This window comes from Diaphorina citri, unplaced genomic scaffold (assembly GCF_000475195.1).
Source record: "Diaphorina citri unplaced genomic scaffold, Diaci psyllid genome assembly version 1.1 scaffold123, whole genome shotgun sequence".
NCBI lineage: Eukaryota > Metazoa > Arthropoda > Insecta > Hemiptera > Psyllidae > Diaphorina > Diaphorina citri.
The window spans coordinates 62,549-81,206 of record NW_007377560.1 but is presented as its reverse complement, the minus strand read 5'-3'; the positions used below and the strand labels follow the sequence as shown (position 1 = coordinate 81,206).

The following is an 18,658-nucleotide window of genomic DNA, read 5'->3' as shown; positions in this document are numbered from 1 at the left end:
CCGTATACCTGCCTGGGTAAAATAATAATAATAATCAAAACGCACGTGTCTGATAATGACAACACAGGGAATGCAAAATGCAATGACTGGATTTCTAAACGTGTAAAGGGACACTTCTCTTATCACGAAGATTGTACAGTGTTGCCAACTGTCAAACATTCATCTAATCCTGAACAGTAGAACAGTGAAGTGAACAGCTGAAAGAGAAAGAAAAGAAGAGAGAAAAGAGCAAATGTATTGAACATGAAGTGCTGATAAAAAATATTGAAAAGGTAAGTGATAACAAGTTTATTTAACATTCTTAACAAGGAATGGGTGTTTAGTATGAGTCATACGTCTGTTATCTGTTTACTGACATGCAGAACTAATACTAGACTAGCTTGCTAGAGATAAATACTAGTCTTGCTACTGAGATCATCACAATCCCAACTCCTAACTCCTACTTGTCAGTTCCAAGAAATCTCTTTGTTCTCAGGTAACTGAGGTGATGATTGATGAATATATCTATCACAGTGTAACCAGTGTTTCCTTTAGTTGAACAGATCAGTGAATTATTTATTTTGACATTTTCCAGGTACCTATACCGTATCTATTGAAAATGGAGTTGAAGCTTGGTTTACTGTTGCTTCTTTGTCTACATACTGCACTGCCCTTTGGTTTTGATGATATAGAAACCATATTTGACATCACTGAGAAAACTGTCTCAACTCTATCCAAAGCTCCAGAGATTGCAGAACTTGTTAATCATGCTAACAAAGATAGTGAAATTAAACTGCCATTCTCCAAAACTCGTCGACAACTGATCCCAATGTTCAAGAAGTTTGCAGAAGTGACTCGAATAGTGAAGAAAATTGACAGGGATTTGATAGCAAGTAACATGCAAACTATATCCCAGCTGCAGAAGGATTTGCCAATAGCATTCCGATTTGAGTTGAAACTGGATGCTATCGAGGATACAATCACCTGTTCAAGAAGTTTGCAGAAGTGACTCGAATAGTGAAGAAAATTGACAGGGATTTGATAGCAAGTAACATGCAAACTATATCCCAGCTCCAGAAGGATTTGCCAATAGCATTCCGATTTGAGTTGAAACTGGATGCTATCGAGGATACAATCACATTGATTGAGCTCTACTATCAGAATTTCCTCTGTAAGTTAATTGTTTTGTAAATTCATGTGGTGGTACTTTACCTACTTTCTCCAGTAGGTACTAGTTCATTCAGAAGCCATGAAGGAGCTGTCACAAATAAGCAGTGACCAGTGTTATTAAAGGGTTAGGTTTAACACATCATTCAGAAGCCATGAAGGAGCTGTCACAAATAAGCAGTGACCAGTGTTATTAAAGGGTTAGGTTTAACACAAAAAGAGGCTTTCTTGGTCATACCTTCTAGATTAATACCTTCTTAGATATAGGGTTTAACACAAAAAGAGGCTTTCTTTGTCATTGCTGTGGCTTCTGAATAATTACCCTTTCTCTAGATTAATACCTTCTTAGATATATATAAATGTGAGAAGAAATCTCAAAATGATGAGTAATTGAGTACCTACTGAAATGTAGATAATATGATAATAAAATTAAAACATTATTTTGTATGTACCTACTTCTTAACAATTTTGTTATTGTTCATGTTTTCAGCATACACAGATCAGGCTCAGGAACATTATAAAGAATCCAACCAGATTGACTCGTTTAACACAAAAAGAGGCTTTCTTTGTCATTGCTGTGGCTTCTGAATAATTACCCTTTCTCTAGATTAATACCTTCTTAGATATATAAATGTGAGAAGAAATCTCAAAATGATGAGTACTGAAATGTAGATAATATGATAATAAAATTAAAATATTATTTTGTATGTACTTCTTAACAATTTTGTTATTGTTCATGTTTTCAGCATACACAGATCAGGCTCAGGAACATTATAAAGAATCCAACCAGATTGACTCCAACACACAAACCTCTACTTCACAACCCGCTCCGAATATCAAGTTTGATAAGTACACTCTGGAGAACTTTGCCACCTCACTGACTTCCCATGTACCTACATCTGTGCGAGGCCTTATGGAGCGAATAAATGAAATGATTGTACCAAGCTCACGGGATACCGTGCGAATCTTCATGAGGGAAGGAATCTTTCAGACTGTGGTGAAAACTTTCAATGTAAGTACATACCTACCTAGTTAACTTATCTTTCTTTTAGGTCAAGTTTTACCACCTTGGACTGTCTCACAATTAAGTTTAATCCAAGGTTTACCTGACCATTAAGTGTAGGGAGATCCTTGTTTCATTTCAATACCAAGTTGGTTCAGTTGGTAAACCATATCATTAGTCAAGATGGAAAAATATCCATATCCTTTTGTCTTGTGCTCTTCTCATCCATGCTGCTCCTGCCACTAGTGCCACTTCTCTGATTGAATCAACCCATCTGGTTGGTGGAAGTCCTCTAGTCCTCTTTCTTTCTCTTGGGTACCATTCTCTTGTTCTTTTTGTCTATCTATTGTCCTTTCTTTTACTGTCCTTGTAATGTGTCCAGCCCATCATCTTCATTGCAGTCATTTATTTCTTGAAATTTGTTTATTAGAAAGAAACAGCCTATTTTTCATTCAAATGTAGGTACACTGACATTTTGTCAAGGTAGATAGATTGATAGATACTTATTTTTTTTATGACTCAGTTCCTAAATGACAATTGAACATGCAATATTTGAGTTCTATGTAACTACCTATGTATTGATGTTTGAGTTTTATTGATTGCTTCTCTCTGTAAGTATGTATATTGTAATTAGAAAGAAACAGCCTATTTTTCATTCAAATGTAGGTACACTGACATTTTGTCAAGGTAGATAGATTGATAGATACTTATTTTTTTATGACTCAGTTCCTAAATGACAATTGAACATGCAATATTAGAGTTCTATGTATTGATGTTTGAGTTTTATTGATTGTTTTTCTCTGTAAGTATGTATAGGTAATAATAGTAAAAAAAGTAATAGAATACCTATGGAGGAATTTTATTTTTATTTGTTTGTTTACATGATGAGCAACAAGGTCATCTGTGCTAAAGAGGAATAAAGGATTGTGATTATAGCAAATTAGTCATCCATCTAATCTCAAATTTCCATTTCTAATCATATTGTGTGCACAGTTTAACATGCAATATTATTTATTTACATTTATGGTATGAGTGGTGACACATTTTGTTTACATGAAGAATAAAAAATAACAAATAGACTACATACCTACCTAAGTCAAAACATGAAATTATACTGGAAGCAAACACTGCATAATTGAGCATTCATTCAATTTATTTACCTACCTACTCTAACAAAATCCAGCTTAATTTTCAACAATCAAATCAAAATTCCAAAGGTATCAGTTTAGGATAAAGGTCTTCAGGGGTGGGAATCGAACCCACGATCTAGCCTTTGCAAGGCAGGTGTGCTACCTTCCAAGCTAACTAGGCTGGCAGATATTTATAAATTTATCACCCATAGTAAAATTTATCACCCATAGTAAATGGTAGTCATGAAATTCCGTCACAATCATGGCTTCTGCTACATCACATCACCATAATACATGTTTAGCATGGCCTTTTATCTTTCAACCAAAATCATACCTAAGAAACCCAGCTAAGCATAATATTTAATAGGATAAGGAAAGTCGTGTGATGTTCACACCAGATTTTTTTTTCTGCAGGAGAAGCGCAGAATATAACGTCTAAAACTATTTCGTCTATTTTGGAGACGGTCTCCGAAAGTTATTTCTTTGGAGACTCTCGTCTATTGGAGCGCATCGCTGGCTGTTGAGTGTACTGTCGCTTAGACGCTTAGTCATAGTCATAGTGACATAGGAAGGTATTATAATTAGGAAGGTATTTGTTTCACCGGGTCTGACTGACTATGTTTAAGCGTCCAAGCGACAGTACACTCAACAGCCAGCGATGCGCTCCAATAGACGAGAGTCCCCAAAGAAATAACTTTCGGAGACCGTCTCCAAAATAGACGAAATCGTTTTAGACAGATCACTAAGGTTAAGCAACGGTGTGTTTGGTATCTATCTAGATGGGTGATCATCTGAGCAATCACGTGGTTCTAATTTCGCCGCTTGAAATCCCGCTGAGAAATAGCGAAAAAAAATCTGTTCATCCCGCTTGTCACCAGGGGGGTGTTTTAACCCCAGTTTTTTTTTTTTTTTTTTTTTTTACTCTTTGGTGGGGTTTACTTGGATTTGTCCTTTTAGCAAATTTAGACGTTATTAAACCATATTTCGCGAATTTCAAGGACCTATACCTTTGTTTCTTTCAGTATAGGATTATACTCGTATTAGCGGTGCGACTTGAATATCGCCACTAGTCAAAACACAGAACATGTCAGAATATTCAGTACAGTAATCAGTAATTCAGTATGTGAGTTCAGTGTTTATCGTGTAGACGTGAGTTTCTTTATAGTCGTCGTGTTTTCCCCTTTAACAAAAATTAATATTAAATTTAATTTTTATTCCCATTTTTATCGGATATTTTTTCGAATATCGGATATTTCAATCTTTAAATGAAACAGACAGTAGGTATAAACAGGGCAAAACCTATAAAATAATAAAAAATAAATAATTATTTACCAGTGTGGTTTAACTGTTTACATAGCTTGTTATTACTTCTCAACATATTTTGTACAACTATTCACTCATACACACATTTACAATATACAATTGTCCATACGTATAGATCATTGGCTAAAAACAACAAATTTTATACTCAAAGGACCTCAAAAAGGATACTTCCAGATTTCCACCCATTTCCCGACTTGGAGAATTTGGACTGATTGAACTGATTCCAAAATTTCAGACTGAACTGATTTCTTTCTTCCGTTGGACTGTAATAAAAAATAAATAATTATTTACCAGTGTGGTTTAACTGTTTACATAGCTTGTTATTACTTCTCAACATATTTTGTACAACTATTCATTCATACACACATTTACAATATACAATTGTTCATATGTATAGACCATTGGCTAAAAACAACAAATTAATTTTATACTCAAAGGACCTCAAAAGGGATACTTCCAGATTTCCACCCATTTCCCGATTTGGAGAATTTGGACTGATTGAACTAATTCCAATATTTCAGACTGTTTTCTTTCTTCCGTTGGACTGTAGACTGTAGTGTATGTAATTAAAATTACCAATGTTATGCTTAGCTCAGCTGGTACCTGGTAGTGATTTTGCAAGAAAATCTATCAGTCACTCTCTTTGTCCATCTGTTGAAGAGTTTGTCTTGTCAAGTAGGAATATTTTGCTATGAACTAAATCTGTTCTGAGTATCCACGCACGATATTTGTCAATGTCAATTGAATTCAATTGAGTACTGACTAAGTACTAAGTTGCTCTTGGTTCTGCAATGCTTCTGGACTGTTGTTAATGTTTGCTTTACTTCCCATGTTAGAGACAACTTCAGATCATTGCTATCCATCATATCTTTGTGTTGATAATCGTGGCGTAGGTACCTATTGATTTTTTGTCAGTTTCCTTGGTAGGTACGAATCGTACAACAATTGGTTCTGGGTTGTATGTTTGTACAGTTGTTTGTTTCAAGTATGCTTGTTTCTTTGTGTATTGTTCTAGTTTATCCCCGGCCATTTCCTTTTGCTGAATTTTCTTCTTGAATAGAACAGTTGCGCTTACTTGGGTCACGTTTCAAAGTCACAGAGCAGGAAAAATGAGGGCCAACGGAATTTTTCTTTTTCTTCTACGACTTCTAGAAACCGAGATAAATCGATTTAAAAAATAACGGTAAATCGTGAACTTTGACGTCACGGCATACGCTCCCGTAGGCGATGACGTCACAACAAGTTATTTTTCGGAGTTTTGATCTCAGATTTGGATTTTTTCCAACTTTTTACATAGGAATCGACCATTTATTTATAATTTTTACCCATTTGCAACTGCTCCATTGTTTCTTTCAAGTATGCTTGTTTCTTTGTGTAGGTATTGTTCTAGTTTATCCCCGGCCAATTCCTTTTGCTGAATCTTCTTCTTGAATTCCTTGTTTTCCTCTTCGAGTTATGTACTTGTGATTTTCATTTATAACACTGATATTGTTCCAAATCTGAATCATTTCCTGTCAATCATAAGTCATTCTAAATCTAAATGACTCTTCTACAAACAAGTCATCCGAAATGAGGCTTTTGACAAAAAATCGGATGATTCTCACGATAAGTAGGAACAGACTGAACATCAACATACTACTGGCTAGTCTGGCTACTGCAACTGCACTATGTAATCTAATCTCCTTTCTCTTCACGTACTTTCGCTACTCTCTGCCAGGAAGAGGATGTTCTTTTCATTTTACCGTACTCCACACCGACCGCGTCTGAACACGGGAAAAGTTGAATCTCAAATGAAATAAAAGCGTGTAAAAAATTTAATATCCTCTTCTACAGCTACTACTAAAATCTGCATATTTATCTCACATGTGGGTAGGTGCGTGCCCAGATGGATAATCTTGGTATTGGATCTGCTTCTAATTAGTCATCACAAGTTGTTATCAGTAATATGACCTTGGTCCTTACCTGTATTGCTAAACCCCCCTCCCTTGATCCAAATATACAGGCTTGTCCTGGTAACTGGTCTTGAAATACATTTGGTTGTAATAGACAGCGTTCTAATCGCAGATTTGAACGAACCGTAACAGTATAGGTATGGGATTCACGAGTACAGTTGGTCCAAAGTTTGGCTTGCCAAAACGATGCGACACGCGACACAGCATACTCAATCCTAGATTGATCTCAATTCTGAGTTGGTAAACTTGATCCAAATATACAGGCTTGTCCTGGTAACTGGTCTTGAAATACATTTGGTTGTAATAGACAGCGTTCTAATCGCAGATTTGAACGTACCGTGACAGTATACATAGGTATGGGATTCACGGGTACAGTTGGTCCAAAGCTTGGGTTGCCAAAACGACGCGACACAGCATACTCAATCCTAGATTGATCTCAATTCTGAGTTGGTAAATCCCGCTCTAAGAATCTTGAAACGTACGTAATTTTGAAATTGAAATGATCAGACTTTGTGAAATACCCTGTTCTTTGTACCTACCTGCCTACAGTAACTAGTTATCTAAATATTCTGAATGTATAGGCCTGGTTGTTATTCTGGGTATAGTATAGACCTAGTGGTTTGCTTCTGGGTTCTGGGTATTCCAGAGTAACCTGAGTAATTATTGCTGATGATTCTTTAACTGGACCTGGTTCTTTGTCTTTCTGGACTGAGTGCTTCTCAAACTGGGCAAATGGAAACAATGTTGATTTATTGAATTTGCCATAGGAAAATGTTGAAGTTTTGAATTAACATAGGAAAATGTTGATATTTTTTGAGAAAAGAGACAATGATTTTTCGAGGGAAGATGGGAAAATGTTCTATTTTTAAAGGAACTTGTTGAGCACATAAAGGAAGATAGAACAAGCAGGGTCCGTCCCTCCGGGAATTTTTTAGCCCGTAGTTTATTCGATCTGTCGATCATGGTTCTCTCTTCGATTTCGGGACGATAAGACCATAGCAGTTACAGTTCCCTCTGTCAAACCTCTTAAAAAAAAAATCTCTTTTCTCCCTCAGGATGGATGCAGACGCGACGAGTGAACGCATTATTGACGACGAAATCTCCATCACGGAATCTGACGAAGAAGATCCCGATGACCTTGAAGACCATTCCATGCGGATGCAAGCGGACCAGCCTCCCCTGCCGGGAGACCCGGGTTCGGACCCGCTCGTGGTCAAAACTACCAAGGGGCGGATACGCGGCATAACGCTGACCGCGCCGACCGGGAAACAGGTCGATGCGTGGCTTGGGATACCGTACGCACAGAAGCCAATAGGTGAGTTACAGTTGTGTAAACTACACGCAAGGTCCTAAAATTTTGTTATACCATGTTATTTTTAACCCATAAAATAAACGAGACCTTGTTTAGACTGCTGGGGTAAAGGGACTTTTCAGTCCTATTTGGGCAGGGCTAAGAGGATATAAACAATGTCTATTCTGTTAATAAATTTATTTAATTTAGACATCCTTTGTAAATACTAAAAGTATTCTACTGTGTTCTATTCCAGGCAACCTCCGGTTTCGTCATCCGCAGTCAAAACGTGTTTTGGCACTAAAAACTGACCATCGAAAATTTGAGCCGATTACATTACTTTCCTTCCTATAGGATAAGGAAAGTAAAAATGGGACAAAAATATGTTTGTTTTTTTTTTTACCTACTCCGAGATTAAATAAATTTAATTTCCAAACGGTGGTTTCGAGTTGGACTGTCCGAAGGTTTAGGAGATTTATTTATCATTATTCTCCATTTAGGGGTTTTTATTAAGTTACCTAGGTACCTAGTTTTTCCCCCCTGTGGTAAAGCAGAGCCTTTTCATCAAAACTACTTTTTTTTTTTTTTTTGAGGAGGAAAATCTTTTTGACTTCTCTAGTATAGCTAGAGGGTATGCTGGAGTCACAGCTCAGGGTATGGTGTTTCGCCCTTCTGTGGCACCATTCTTGGCCGCTCAACCCGCTAAAAACCTCCCCGCTCTTCTTTGTTATTCCCGGAACAACGGTGGTAGTTCGTCAGGATACTCTTTAGGTTGTTCACTACTACTGTGAATATCACAGTATCACAGCCTCCTTTGCAGTTAATTTCCATTTTTCACTAACCTTTTCAACACTGGTACCTAATGCCGCCACTGGTCGCCACTCTATTAAAATAGCTACTCGATTGTCCTTACGATGCTGAGTGCACTCCGTATTTCAAGCACAGAGCCGAAAAAACTTCGACCCCGCCGGGAATCGAAGCCGGGATTTCCAACGTGCAAGCCTAGTGCCATAATGATAACAAAGCGACCATTGAGGGCTGCTCCAATGCTCCATTAAAAACTTCTTCACTGCTCAGAGTGATCAGGAATGTTCCCACGCAATAATATAATTTTCACAACAATGTCTCGAAAATCGACATCGGAATTTGATCATAGGGAACCGTAAAATCGATTCGGTCATCTGTGTATAAAATTAGAAATCGCCAAACCTTTTGGGACGCGTTGACCCCAAAAAAATGATTCCCCTACAACGTAAAACTAAATGAAATCGGTATCACAGTATTTAACGAAACTCTATGCTGTGTCACACGGTTGTAAAAAAAAGTCTCTTGTAGGTACCTAGGTGTTCTTTAGCAAAAAAAAAATAAAATAATAATAATAATAATAATAAATAAAGTGTCCGACCCTCCAAATTATGGTTCTCTAGATTAGGTATGTCGTATGTAGGTACCTACCTCATAAATCAATAAATCTTTGAAATGATGCTTTTGTGAACGCTATAGCCGATCCCGAGTTGCAACTAGCAGTTCGTCTGGCCGGAAAGAAGACTACAACTGAGGCTCTAGCAAAAAAAAAAACTGTTAATCCTTAGGAGAACTCACTTCTTTTGCTGACAAATACAATTAGGTAATACCTAAAAATAGGAAATATGTTAATCCTTAGGAGAACTCACTTCTTTTGCTGACAAATACAATTAGGTAATACCTAAAAATAGGAAATACATATTACCATATTGTTTCTTGTTCAATTTTTTGCCTTTGCCCTCTATACCCTCTCTCGGTATCAGACACTCTGCCTACTACCTACCTGTTTGTTGTGTAATCCAGTTCAGAATATTATCATTAAGGAGCAATATCCAATTTCGCCGATGGGCCTTTTTAGGACGTGAAATAGATATGAATTAAATTGATGCCAGGGGCAAGGTAAAACTCAGATCTTTGACAATATAGTGTGCCTGAAGGCATGTGATTTGTTCCAATCCACTCGACCCCAAATGTTAAATTAAAAAAAAAATCAACAGGTGTAAGTTTACCGTGGTAAACGCCGCTCAGCCAAACTAGTAAATATGGGTAATAAAGTTATTTTGTTCCAATCCACTCGACCCCAAATGTTAAATTAAAAAAAAAATCAACAGGTGTAAGTTTACCGTGGTAAACGCCGCTCAGCCAAATAGTTTACATGTAGTTTACATGTAAACTATACCCATCCTCTTCTTAGAATACTACTTGTTTTACCTATTTGCTCCTTTTTTACTTTCCTTATCCTATAGGAAGGAAAGTAATGTAATCGGGTCAAATTTTCGATGGTCAGTTTTTAATGCCAAAACACGTTTTGAGGACCCTAGAGCCTAAATCCAAAGTTTCAGCCATTGATCCGTGTGTGTGTCTGTCTAATAATTAACACGTGTGGACCTCGTTGTTTTCTTCGTTATCCTTATCAGAAATTATTTCGTCACTTCACTAACATTAGTAACATTACCTACCGCGTACCCCGCGCGGTAATAATGAAACCAATTGTCATCACTAGAACTTGGTATCAAAAGTAACCCTTGTCAAGTTGAACCAATCACTAGTGCGCCATGGTATCCCTCCCCTGGGTTGGTGTCCTGCTAGGGGCCACTCTTGTGTCCTGCACATTTCATCCTGCGCCTAAACATACGAGTATCACAGCGCTGGATCTAACCGACTTTGTACTGAAAGAAATGAAGCTTATCTCTCGGAATATAACAGATCCGATGTGGCTATTTGTAAAGAATGATTCTCACCCTCAACACAGACAAGATATCAACCTGGTCAACTTCTACAGGGAGATGGGACAGCAGTTCTCTCGTCTGGGCGATGTCCAAGTACTATCCCCGTCCGTTGCAAACTATTCCTACTCGTGGCGTATCATGACCATGTTAGGACAACTGGTGGAGATGTACTATAGCAAATTCAAAGCACAGCTGGGACGCACAGACTACAATCTGTGGCGCAAGTCATGGCTTGAGTTCTGTCATATGATTCTGTATGATAAGAACAGTGGTGAGCTCACCTCAGTACCACATATGATGGACAGGATCAGCAGTGTACTGGTTGATAGGGATAACTTCTATCTGGATGTGTATAAGGTAAAACATTGTTCTTCACATAAAAGCGAAGCTCTACTTGTAACGAACCAATGCATTCTACCTAGTTATAACCCTTGTCTTTAGCTCTATTCAGGTGAATTGTGGGTACACTACCACTAGTGTGGCTACACACAATAATGGAGCTCCAAGGGTTAGGTGGTAGAGAACGCCTCCGGCTTTAACCTCGCCTAGTGGATACCTTCCACTCAAGAGTCTAAATATTAATTCATACAGGTTGTTTAACCACACGTGTCCTCTATACCGGATGTTTCAGGAGTTGGAGGGCTCGATCTGCAGTACCGAGATGTCTCCCCAGCAACTCATTTACAACCTGTATTCCACACTACAGGTGACACAAGTGAAGGCATACGTTATGATGCAATTCTCTTGGACTCTGCTACATTTGTATGGAAAAGGTAAGAACCTGTGTCTTCATCATACTCCCCCTAGGTCTCTACGTATCACTCAAGTTCAGATACGTTGTGCGTGGTTGATATCTGGACGGGTGATCGTCTGCTGGAGTAAAGGGACTTTTCAGTCCTATGCGAGCAGTCTTCTTCTTTTTCTTCACCCCCTCCCGTGTACAAACGGGGTCGGCGTTTTTCGTCAGCCTCTCAATCAGCCCTAACTAGAGTGATTGCTTTGGGCTGACATTGGGTGTTGGATGCCCTTCGCACTCAACCTTTGCTATATCTTTAGCAATAGCAAGAAGGGAAATTTAGGCTGGTATACTCCCTGTTTAAAGTCCCCCAGCCAGACTAAGCTGGTCTACTCCCTGTTTAACGTCCCCTTGCCAGACAAAGTCCTATACGAGAAGTATAATTGTGGATTGCAGGTAATTTCACGACAGAGACCGAGCTGCTACAAGCACAGTTCAAGGAGCGACTAGTACAACAGATGGGAACAGTGCAAGCTGCCATGTCCTCCACTAGTAATATGGTGTACAAGTGTGACCCCAAAGCACATATCCAGGGTCAAACCTACACCCAGCTCACTATGCTACTACAGGTTCGAACCCCGTCCTAGTACATTTTAGAATAGCTGGTCCGTTCCTAGAACGAACCTTATCTTGAAGAGGTTTGATAGAGGGAACTGGTAAAACAGAGGGCCTTGTCGAAAAGAGGAAGCCAACCAACCGTTCCGAGAGCAAACTTTATCTGTTGAGAATAAAGTTCGTCCCGGGTGGGAATCGAACCCAGAACCTCCGGTGTGCAAGCTCAGTGCGATACCCACTTGGCCACGGAAGTTGCTTGCATACCCTAAATCAACCTCGGATAAAGAACGGTGTGGGGTTTATTTTCGACTCAATAGCAATTTGAAATTTTTAATAAAAATTTCTCATGTTATCTCGTATTTTCTGACCCCGGGTCTCGAACCCCCACCCTTCTGATTGCAGGGCTATTTGGTGAACGTGGTAGATCTGAATGGTGAGGCTTCCTGTAGAAGTAAGTGCGCTGCGTATTCATTGGTGCCCAGACAGTATGATTGTTACAAGAACGAGTTCTGTGCTAGACAGAAGCGGTGTGAAGGCACAATATTGAATTGTCAGTTTTATGATTCAGACATGACCCTATGTGCCAGTCCTGTAAGTTTATTCTTAGCTTGAGCTCCTAATTCAATTTTTTTAATCTCTTTACATTGACGGGATTGAAAACCAAATTGAATTATTAACAGGTGCATAAATAACATTTAACAATAGTTCATGCAAAATACACAAGTTAAATAAACTTCGACCCCGCTGGGAATCAATCCCGAGATCTTTGAAAACCAAATTGAATTATTAACAGGTGCATAAATAACATTTAACAATAGTTCATGCAAAATACACAAGTTAAATAAACTTCGACCCCTCTGGGAATCAATCCCGAGATCTTGGGAACTTTGAATTTAATTTCTTTAAAATCTATCTTGATTTTCGTTGATAATCGCCAAGGGCGTTAGTACGTTATAATTTTATCTCCCATTTCCCAATGGATCACTCAACGCAACGTTGTGCTTGGTTAGTAGTTGGATGGGTGACCATCTGGGCGATCTCGTAAGTTTTATTCATTGCTTTGTTTTTGTTTTAATTTCAGAAAAGTGCAAACTCAACACGCAGATATGAATGGATTCAATATGAGAATGGAGTAACATTAGGCAAGAAATCTCACTGCCTCACATTTGAAGATACGGTAAGATTTATTATTTTTTTGCCTTATGGGTCGGTCAGCTTTTGTATTGCGAATTTACGCAAAAACACATTATAGATAACACACATGATCACGAGTAAATACATAAATACTCGTATCTCTCTTCGATTTCGGGACGATAAGACCATAGCAGTTACAGTTCCCTCTGTCAAACCTCTTTAAAAAAAAAATCATTTGATCCAAATAAATACATAAATACTCGTACGACGGACGCAATACAAAAACTGACGATGCCGTAAAGCGATATCGGTTATCAAAAAAACCAAGTATGCGAAGTAGAGATAAAGTTTCCATCTCTCCCTTAATGTTGATATGAAGCTTCATTAAGTTACTGAGTCTTCAATATATTACCTATCTGTTGTTTTATCACACGAGGCTTGCACGCCGGAGGTCCCGGGTTCGATTCCCGGTAGAGTCAAAGTTTCTGTGCTTGGAGTTCCGATTGCACTCAGCCTCGTATGGACAATTGAGTAGCTACTTTAATCGAGCGCCCAGTAGCGGCATTACCATTGTAAAAACATTTTGGAAATTGGTTGCAAAGGAGGCACTTAGTATATCCCCAGAATGTGTGAAAAAACTCTGCTTTATAGTAAAAGAATTTGAGATTTGATTGAATATGATGTTTGATTACAGGTTGACTCATGGTGGAGAATTTATATTCCCCCACACCATTGTACCTATTGTATGTGTCTATGTGATGCTAAGGATAACCCAAGATCAGATCGCTACTGGAGTCTAAGACCTGTAGAGAGTGATATCTCTAATAATAAGTAAGTAGTGTTTACCTACACATTGAACTCGTTATCGTTTTATTATTGAGATTTATTTATGGACAGAAACTATATCAATTAGAGTTCAGGGTTCCCCCCCCCCTTTTAGGCGCTTTAACACTACAGACAGTAGGTCGTTCGCGTCCCTATAAGGTTTCATTTTTCATTTGTTATTTCAATATGAGTGCACCTCAAACTCCAAGCACAGAACCGAAGAAACTTCGACCCACCGGAAATCAAATCCGGGACCTCACGCCGCGGCGTGCAAACCTAGTATGATACCCATTCGGCCACAGAGTTTGCTTTTCATCCCATAGTGTAGTGGTCACTGCGCTCGCCTTGTACGCGGGAGACCCGGTCGGACCAGCTATTCTAAAATGTACTAGGACGGGGTTCGAACCTGTAGTAGCATAGTGAGCTGGGTGTAGGTTTGACCCTGGATATGTGTCTTGGGATCACACTTGTACACCATATTACTAGTGGAGGACATAGCAGCTTGCACTGTTCCCATCTGTTGTACTAGTCGCTCCTTGAACTGTGCTTGTAGCAGCTCGGTCTCTGTCGTGAAATTACCTGCAAACCAAAATTATACTTCTCGTATAGGACTGAAAAGTAAAGGGACTTTTCAGTCCTATTCTGGCAGGATAAACAAGGTATATTCTGTTCGGAGAATGAATCTCACCTGCTTAGGATGATTCGCTCAAACCCGCAACCTACCTTCCAATTCCAAGTTAACTCTACTGGATAAAATATATTTAAAAAAAAAAAAAGACAATTTAGATTTGACTTTCAACTAAGAAAATTTGATGAGCTATTTATAGTCAGATTCCTATCATCAGACCAAAAACGCAAGAGATCTTAATTGTCTTTTTAATTTTATTTCGTGAAGATTCTTGTTTTTTTTTAAAAAAATATTTTTTGAATTAATATTTAAATTACAATAGTTTACCTGGGACTATTTATAGTCAGATTCCTATCATCAGACCAAAAACGCAAGAGATCTTAATTGTCTTTTTAATTTTATTTCGTGAAGATTCTTGTTTAAAAAAATATTTTTTGAATTAATATTTAAATTACAATAGTTTACCTGGGGTTTTCCATATTGGCATCCGTGTTGGAATTTCCAAACCAGAAGCTCTTGTGTACAAATAGTTGCCCAGTCTCATAATCAAATTGAGTAGCTCTCACTTCCAGATTCAAATGACTTCCCAATAGTCGGAACCGAATACCTGACAACAAGCAAATACATTGTAATAATTATCTCAAATTCTTTATGGTAAAGCAGAGCTTTGGATATGACAGTTGTTGCAGCTTCAGCTATAGCCAAATGGTGATGGCAGAATAAAGGAAGGATATCTTTTTTTTTCCTGTCATACACCGGGGTGATGGTCTCTAGCCATGTTTAATTGGCTTGTTCTGAACCGCAGTCAAACATTGGGAGAACTTGTGACTGTTCTTTAAAAGCATTATAAGGTGCCTCAGCCCGTCGCTTTGGAAAGTGTGGGGTGGAAAAAGCTTCAGACCTAAGTCTCTCAGATGGTCTGAGCGTGAGTGCTCGGCACAAAGCGTGAGTGCTCGGCACAAAGCGTGAGTGCTCGGCACAAAGCGTGAGTGCTCGGACAAAGCGTGAGGGCTTCGGCACAAAGCGTGAGTGCTCGGCACAATACTTTTAGGATTGGATTTTTACTTTCCTTATCCTATAGGAAGGAAAGTAATGTAATCCGGTCAAATTTTCGATGGTCAGTTTTTAGTGCCAAAACGTTTTGAGGTCCCTAGAGCCTAAATACAAAGTTTCAGCCATTGGTCCGTGTGTCTCCTGTCTGTAAACAAAATATCTCGAGAACGGTAAGAGCTAGAGACTTGAAATTTGGTATGTATCTTTCAAATGTGACAAGAATGCGACACACAAAATATCTCGAGAACGGTAAGAGCTAGAGACTTGAAATTTGGTATGTAGCTGTCAAATGTGACAAGGATGCGACACAAAACTTTTTGTTTTGGTTAAGACCGGTGCAACGGTTGGCGGCATTTTACCGCTTTTTGGCGGTTTTCGGTGTAATTTAACAATATCTCGGGAACGGTATAAGCTAGAGACTTGAAATTTGGTATGTAGTTCACAAATGTCACAAGGATGCAACACAAAACGTTTGGTTCAGATGGTTGTTGCGGTTGGCGGTATTTTGACCGCTTTTGAATAATTTCTGATAAGGATAACGAAGAAAACAACGAGGTCCACACGTGTTAATTATTAATTATTATTGGAAATATTATTTTTTTTCTTTCACAGCTCACGATTTCAGCACTATATATTTAAATGGGTAATAACTGCTTAATCTCAATTAATGTCTTGTAATTATTTAAGAATACATTGAATTAATAGTTCCACATTTTCATTACATTTTATTTATATCTTTATTATTTTTATTTATATTTACTCGTACTTTATTCAGATTTTCTCATCAAACTAGACTTAAAAACATAGACAGGGAAAAATAATGAATTAATTGGAGACTTGAAAATGGCAATAAAAATAGACAATAGGTAAAAATTAGAACAATTTATTAGAATTGATAAAATCGGAAAACAAAATAAAGAAGCAAACAATATTTATGTACTTAGATTATGAAATTAATTCTAGATTATTCGAATTTTCGTTAAAACTCTCAATAGTAACACGATTGTGCCTAGTTATAAACATGGAACTATTGATTATGTTATTATTAGTCTCGTAGTGTGGCTATGGCGTATTTAAAGTTGAACAGGTGGATACCTATGTTGTTAAACTTGGGTGGTTATTTGTTATGAAACTTGAACGCTGATGAAACTAAAAAACTTCACGATGATAAGAAACGAAACACAAACAAAGAAATAAGAAATATGGATGATAGTATATCAACACAAGAACACAACACACTAATGGTTTCTATTTGCTTGATCATAGCGTTCTGTTCTGTGGCCCGGGTATAGTCTGTACTTCTACTTCTATTACTATTAGTCTTGTACATACCTTCACTTTGTCAAGATAATAAAAACATTAAACTACCTACAATTCAGTGGTCGTCAAAGATTCTATTTTTCTGAGACCTCTTTCTATTTTTTTCACTCGAGACCTCAACCATTTTTCCTTCACTCGAGACCTCAAAGATTGACTCCAACACACAAACCTCTACTTCACAACCCGCTCCGAATATCAAGTTTGATAAGTACACTCTGGAGAACTTTGCCACCTCAGATGTTCTATTGCATACCTAGATTTTCACTTGACTGTCGTTAACACTTCAATAGTATGTAGTAACTCGATACATATACAATGTACATAATATACATGGTATACATGTACATTGTACATATGTAGGTACTATGTACGTTTGACTTTAGTAGGTACTCGGACCTTGCTACCGCCTCAGTGTAGTGGTCAAGACTCTTGCCTGACTATAAGGAGGGTGTCGGTTCAATCCCAACCGAGGCATGGAATTTTAACCTCAACGTCTAAGCTAAGGAGTAAATTTCGCGCGTTGTAATATTTTTGCTGCTAAATTTCATACAAATCAGACAAACCGTTCAAGAGTTGTTGTGAGAAACGAACAACAACAGATATAAAGAGATAAACTGACAAAAGGCACACAAGATCTCATCAGGTCGCAGTGACATAGAGCTTGAATAGCCGATGACCCTTCTTATACCAATACCAACACACCAACAGACAAAGGACAAACTGATTTTCGATCATTGGTTAGGCTAAAAATCAACAAACTGTTTATTTACATTTTACATATTAGCTTGCTGTTGATTAGATTAGACGACCAAGGCGCTAGGATCAGACGGACCAAACACTTGATTATCATATTATTCTATTACAGTCGAACCTGGATAAACGAGAAACCTGGATAAACAAGAAATTTTCAAATCCCCTTCATTTTCGGGTGAATGGATTCAATATGAGAATGGAGTAACATTAGGCAAGAAATCTCACTGCCTCACATTTGAAGATACGGTAAGATTTATTACGTTTTTGGTCTGATGATAGGAATCTGACTATAAATAGCTCATCAAATTTTCTTAGTTGAAAGTCAAATCTAAATTGTCTTTTTTTTTAAATATATTTTATCCAGTAGAGTTAACTTGGAATTGAAAGGTAGATTGCGGGTTTGAGCGATTCATCCTAAGCAGGTGAGATTCATTCTCCGAACAGAATATACCTTGTTTATCCTGCCAGAATAGGACTGAAAAGTCCCTTTACTTTTCGCAGTTTAAACACGGCCTTGTATATTTCAGTGGTAATAAATCACACATAACTTTACCCAACTATGTCTCTTATTACAGAACGCTGCTCAATGTGGATAATCTGGATGTACCTACAGTCTCCTCAGCGCCATCTCGCATAGACTCAGTACCAGACTCTTATCTTCTCTTCACTAACTCAGATCTGGATCGTGACGTAGGTCAGACCACACTCCCCTACATAGACATACAGCCAGTTACTACAGAACCATTGAGTCCCCTATCCGGTGCGGGTGTGTATCATAAGAGTATGCCGGGGTATGGAGGGTATGTAGCGCCGCGACTGTTTACATACGATGCATCTGAGTTTCTATCGCCTGATATATTCAGGTCTAAGAAATAGAGAGATACGCGTCTGAGAATCTCTAACCTCCCTCGGAACGACCTATGTCTTTTCTATTGAAATTGGGAAACCTTGAGGTTAGAGCGAAATCTGAGTTTCTATCGCCTGATATATTCAGGT

At 38.1% G+C, this 18,658-nt stretch overlaps 1 protein-coding gene across 1 annotated transcript; it reads left to right on the top strand.

The window, feature by feature from the left end:
- Nucleotides 1-400: 400 nt before the first annotated feature.
- On the top strand, nt 401-18,623 carry LOC103524856. Its single transcript, XM_026820109.1, has 13 exons — nt 401-850; nt 1,006-1,150; nt 1,893-2,158; nt 5,439-5,491; nt 7,610-7,869; nt 8,102-8,136; nt 10,419-10,955; nt 11,230-11,371; nt 11,791-11,963; nt 12,352-12,540; nt 13,031-13,126; nt 13,778-13,914; nt 18,238-18,623. Exons 1-13 carry the CDS (start codon nt 599-601, stop codon nt 18,536-18,538), a joined length of 2,586 nt encoding a protein of 861 aa, XP_026675910.1. The 5' UTR covers nt 401-598; the 3' UTR covers nt 18,539-18,623.
- The last annotated feature ends 35 nt before the right edge of the window (nt 18,624-18,658 follow it).

Excerpts from the sequence above, each read along its gene's own strand:
- LOC103524856 (XM_026820109.1), top strand. The coding sequence starts at position 599 with ATGGAGTTGAAGCTTGGTTTACTGTTGCTTCTTTGTCTACATACTGCA. Across the intron at positions 11,964-12,351 it reads AGCTCACTATGCTACTACAG|GGCTATTTGGTGAACGTGGT; the intron begins GTTCGAACCCCG and ends TTCTGATTGCAG. Across the intron at positions 12,541-13,030 it reads TGACCCTATGTGCCAGTCCT|AAAAGTGCAAACTCAACACG; the intron begins GTAAGTTTATTC and ends TTTTAATTTCAG.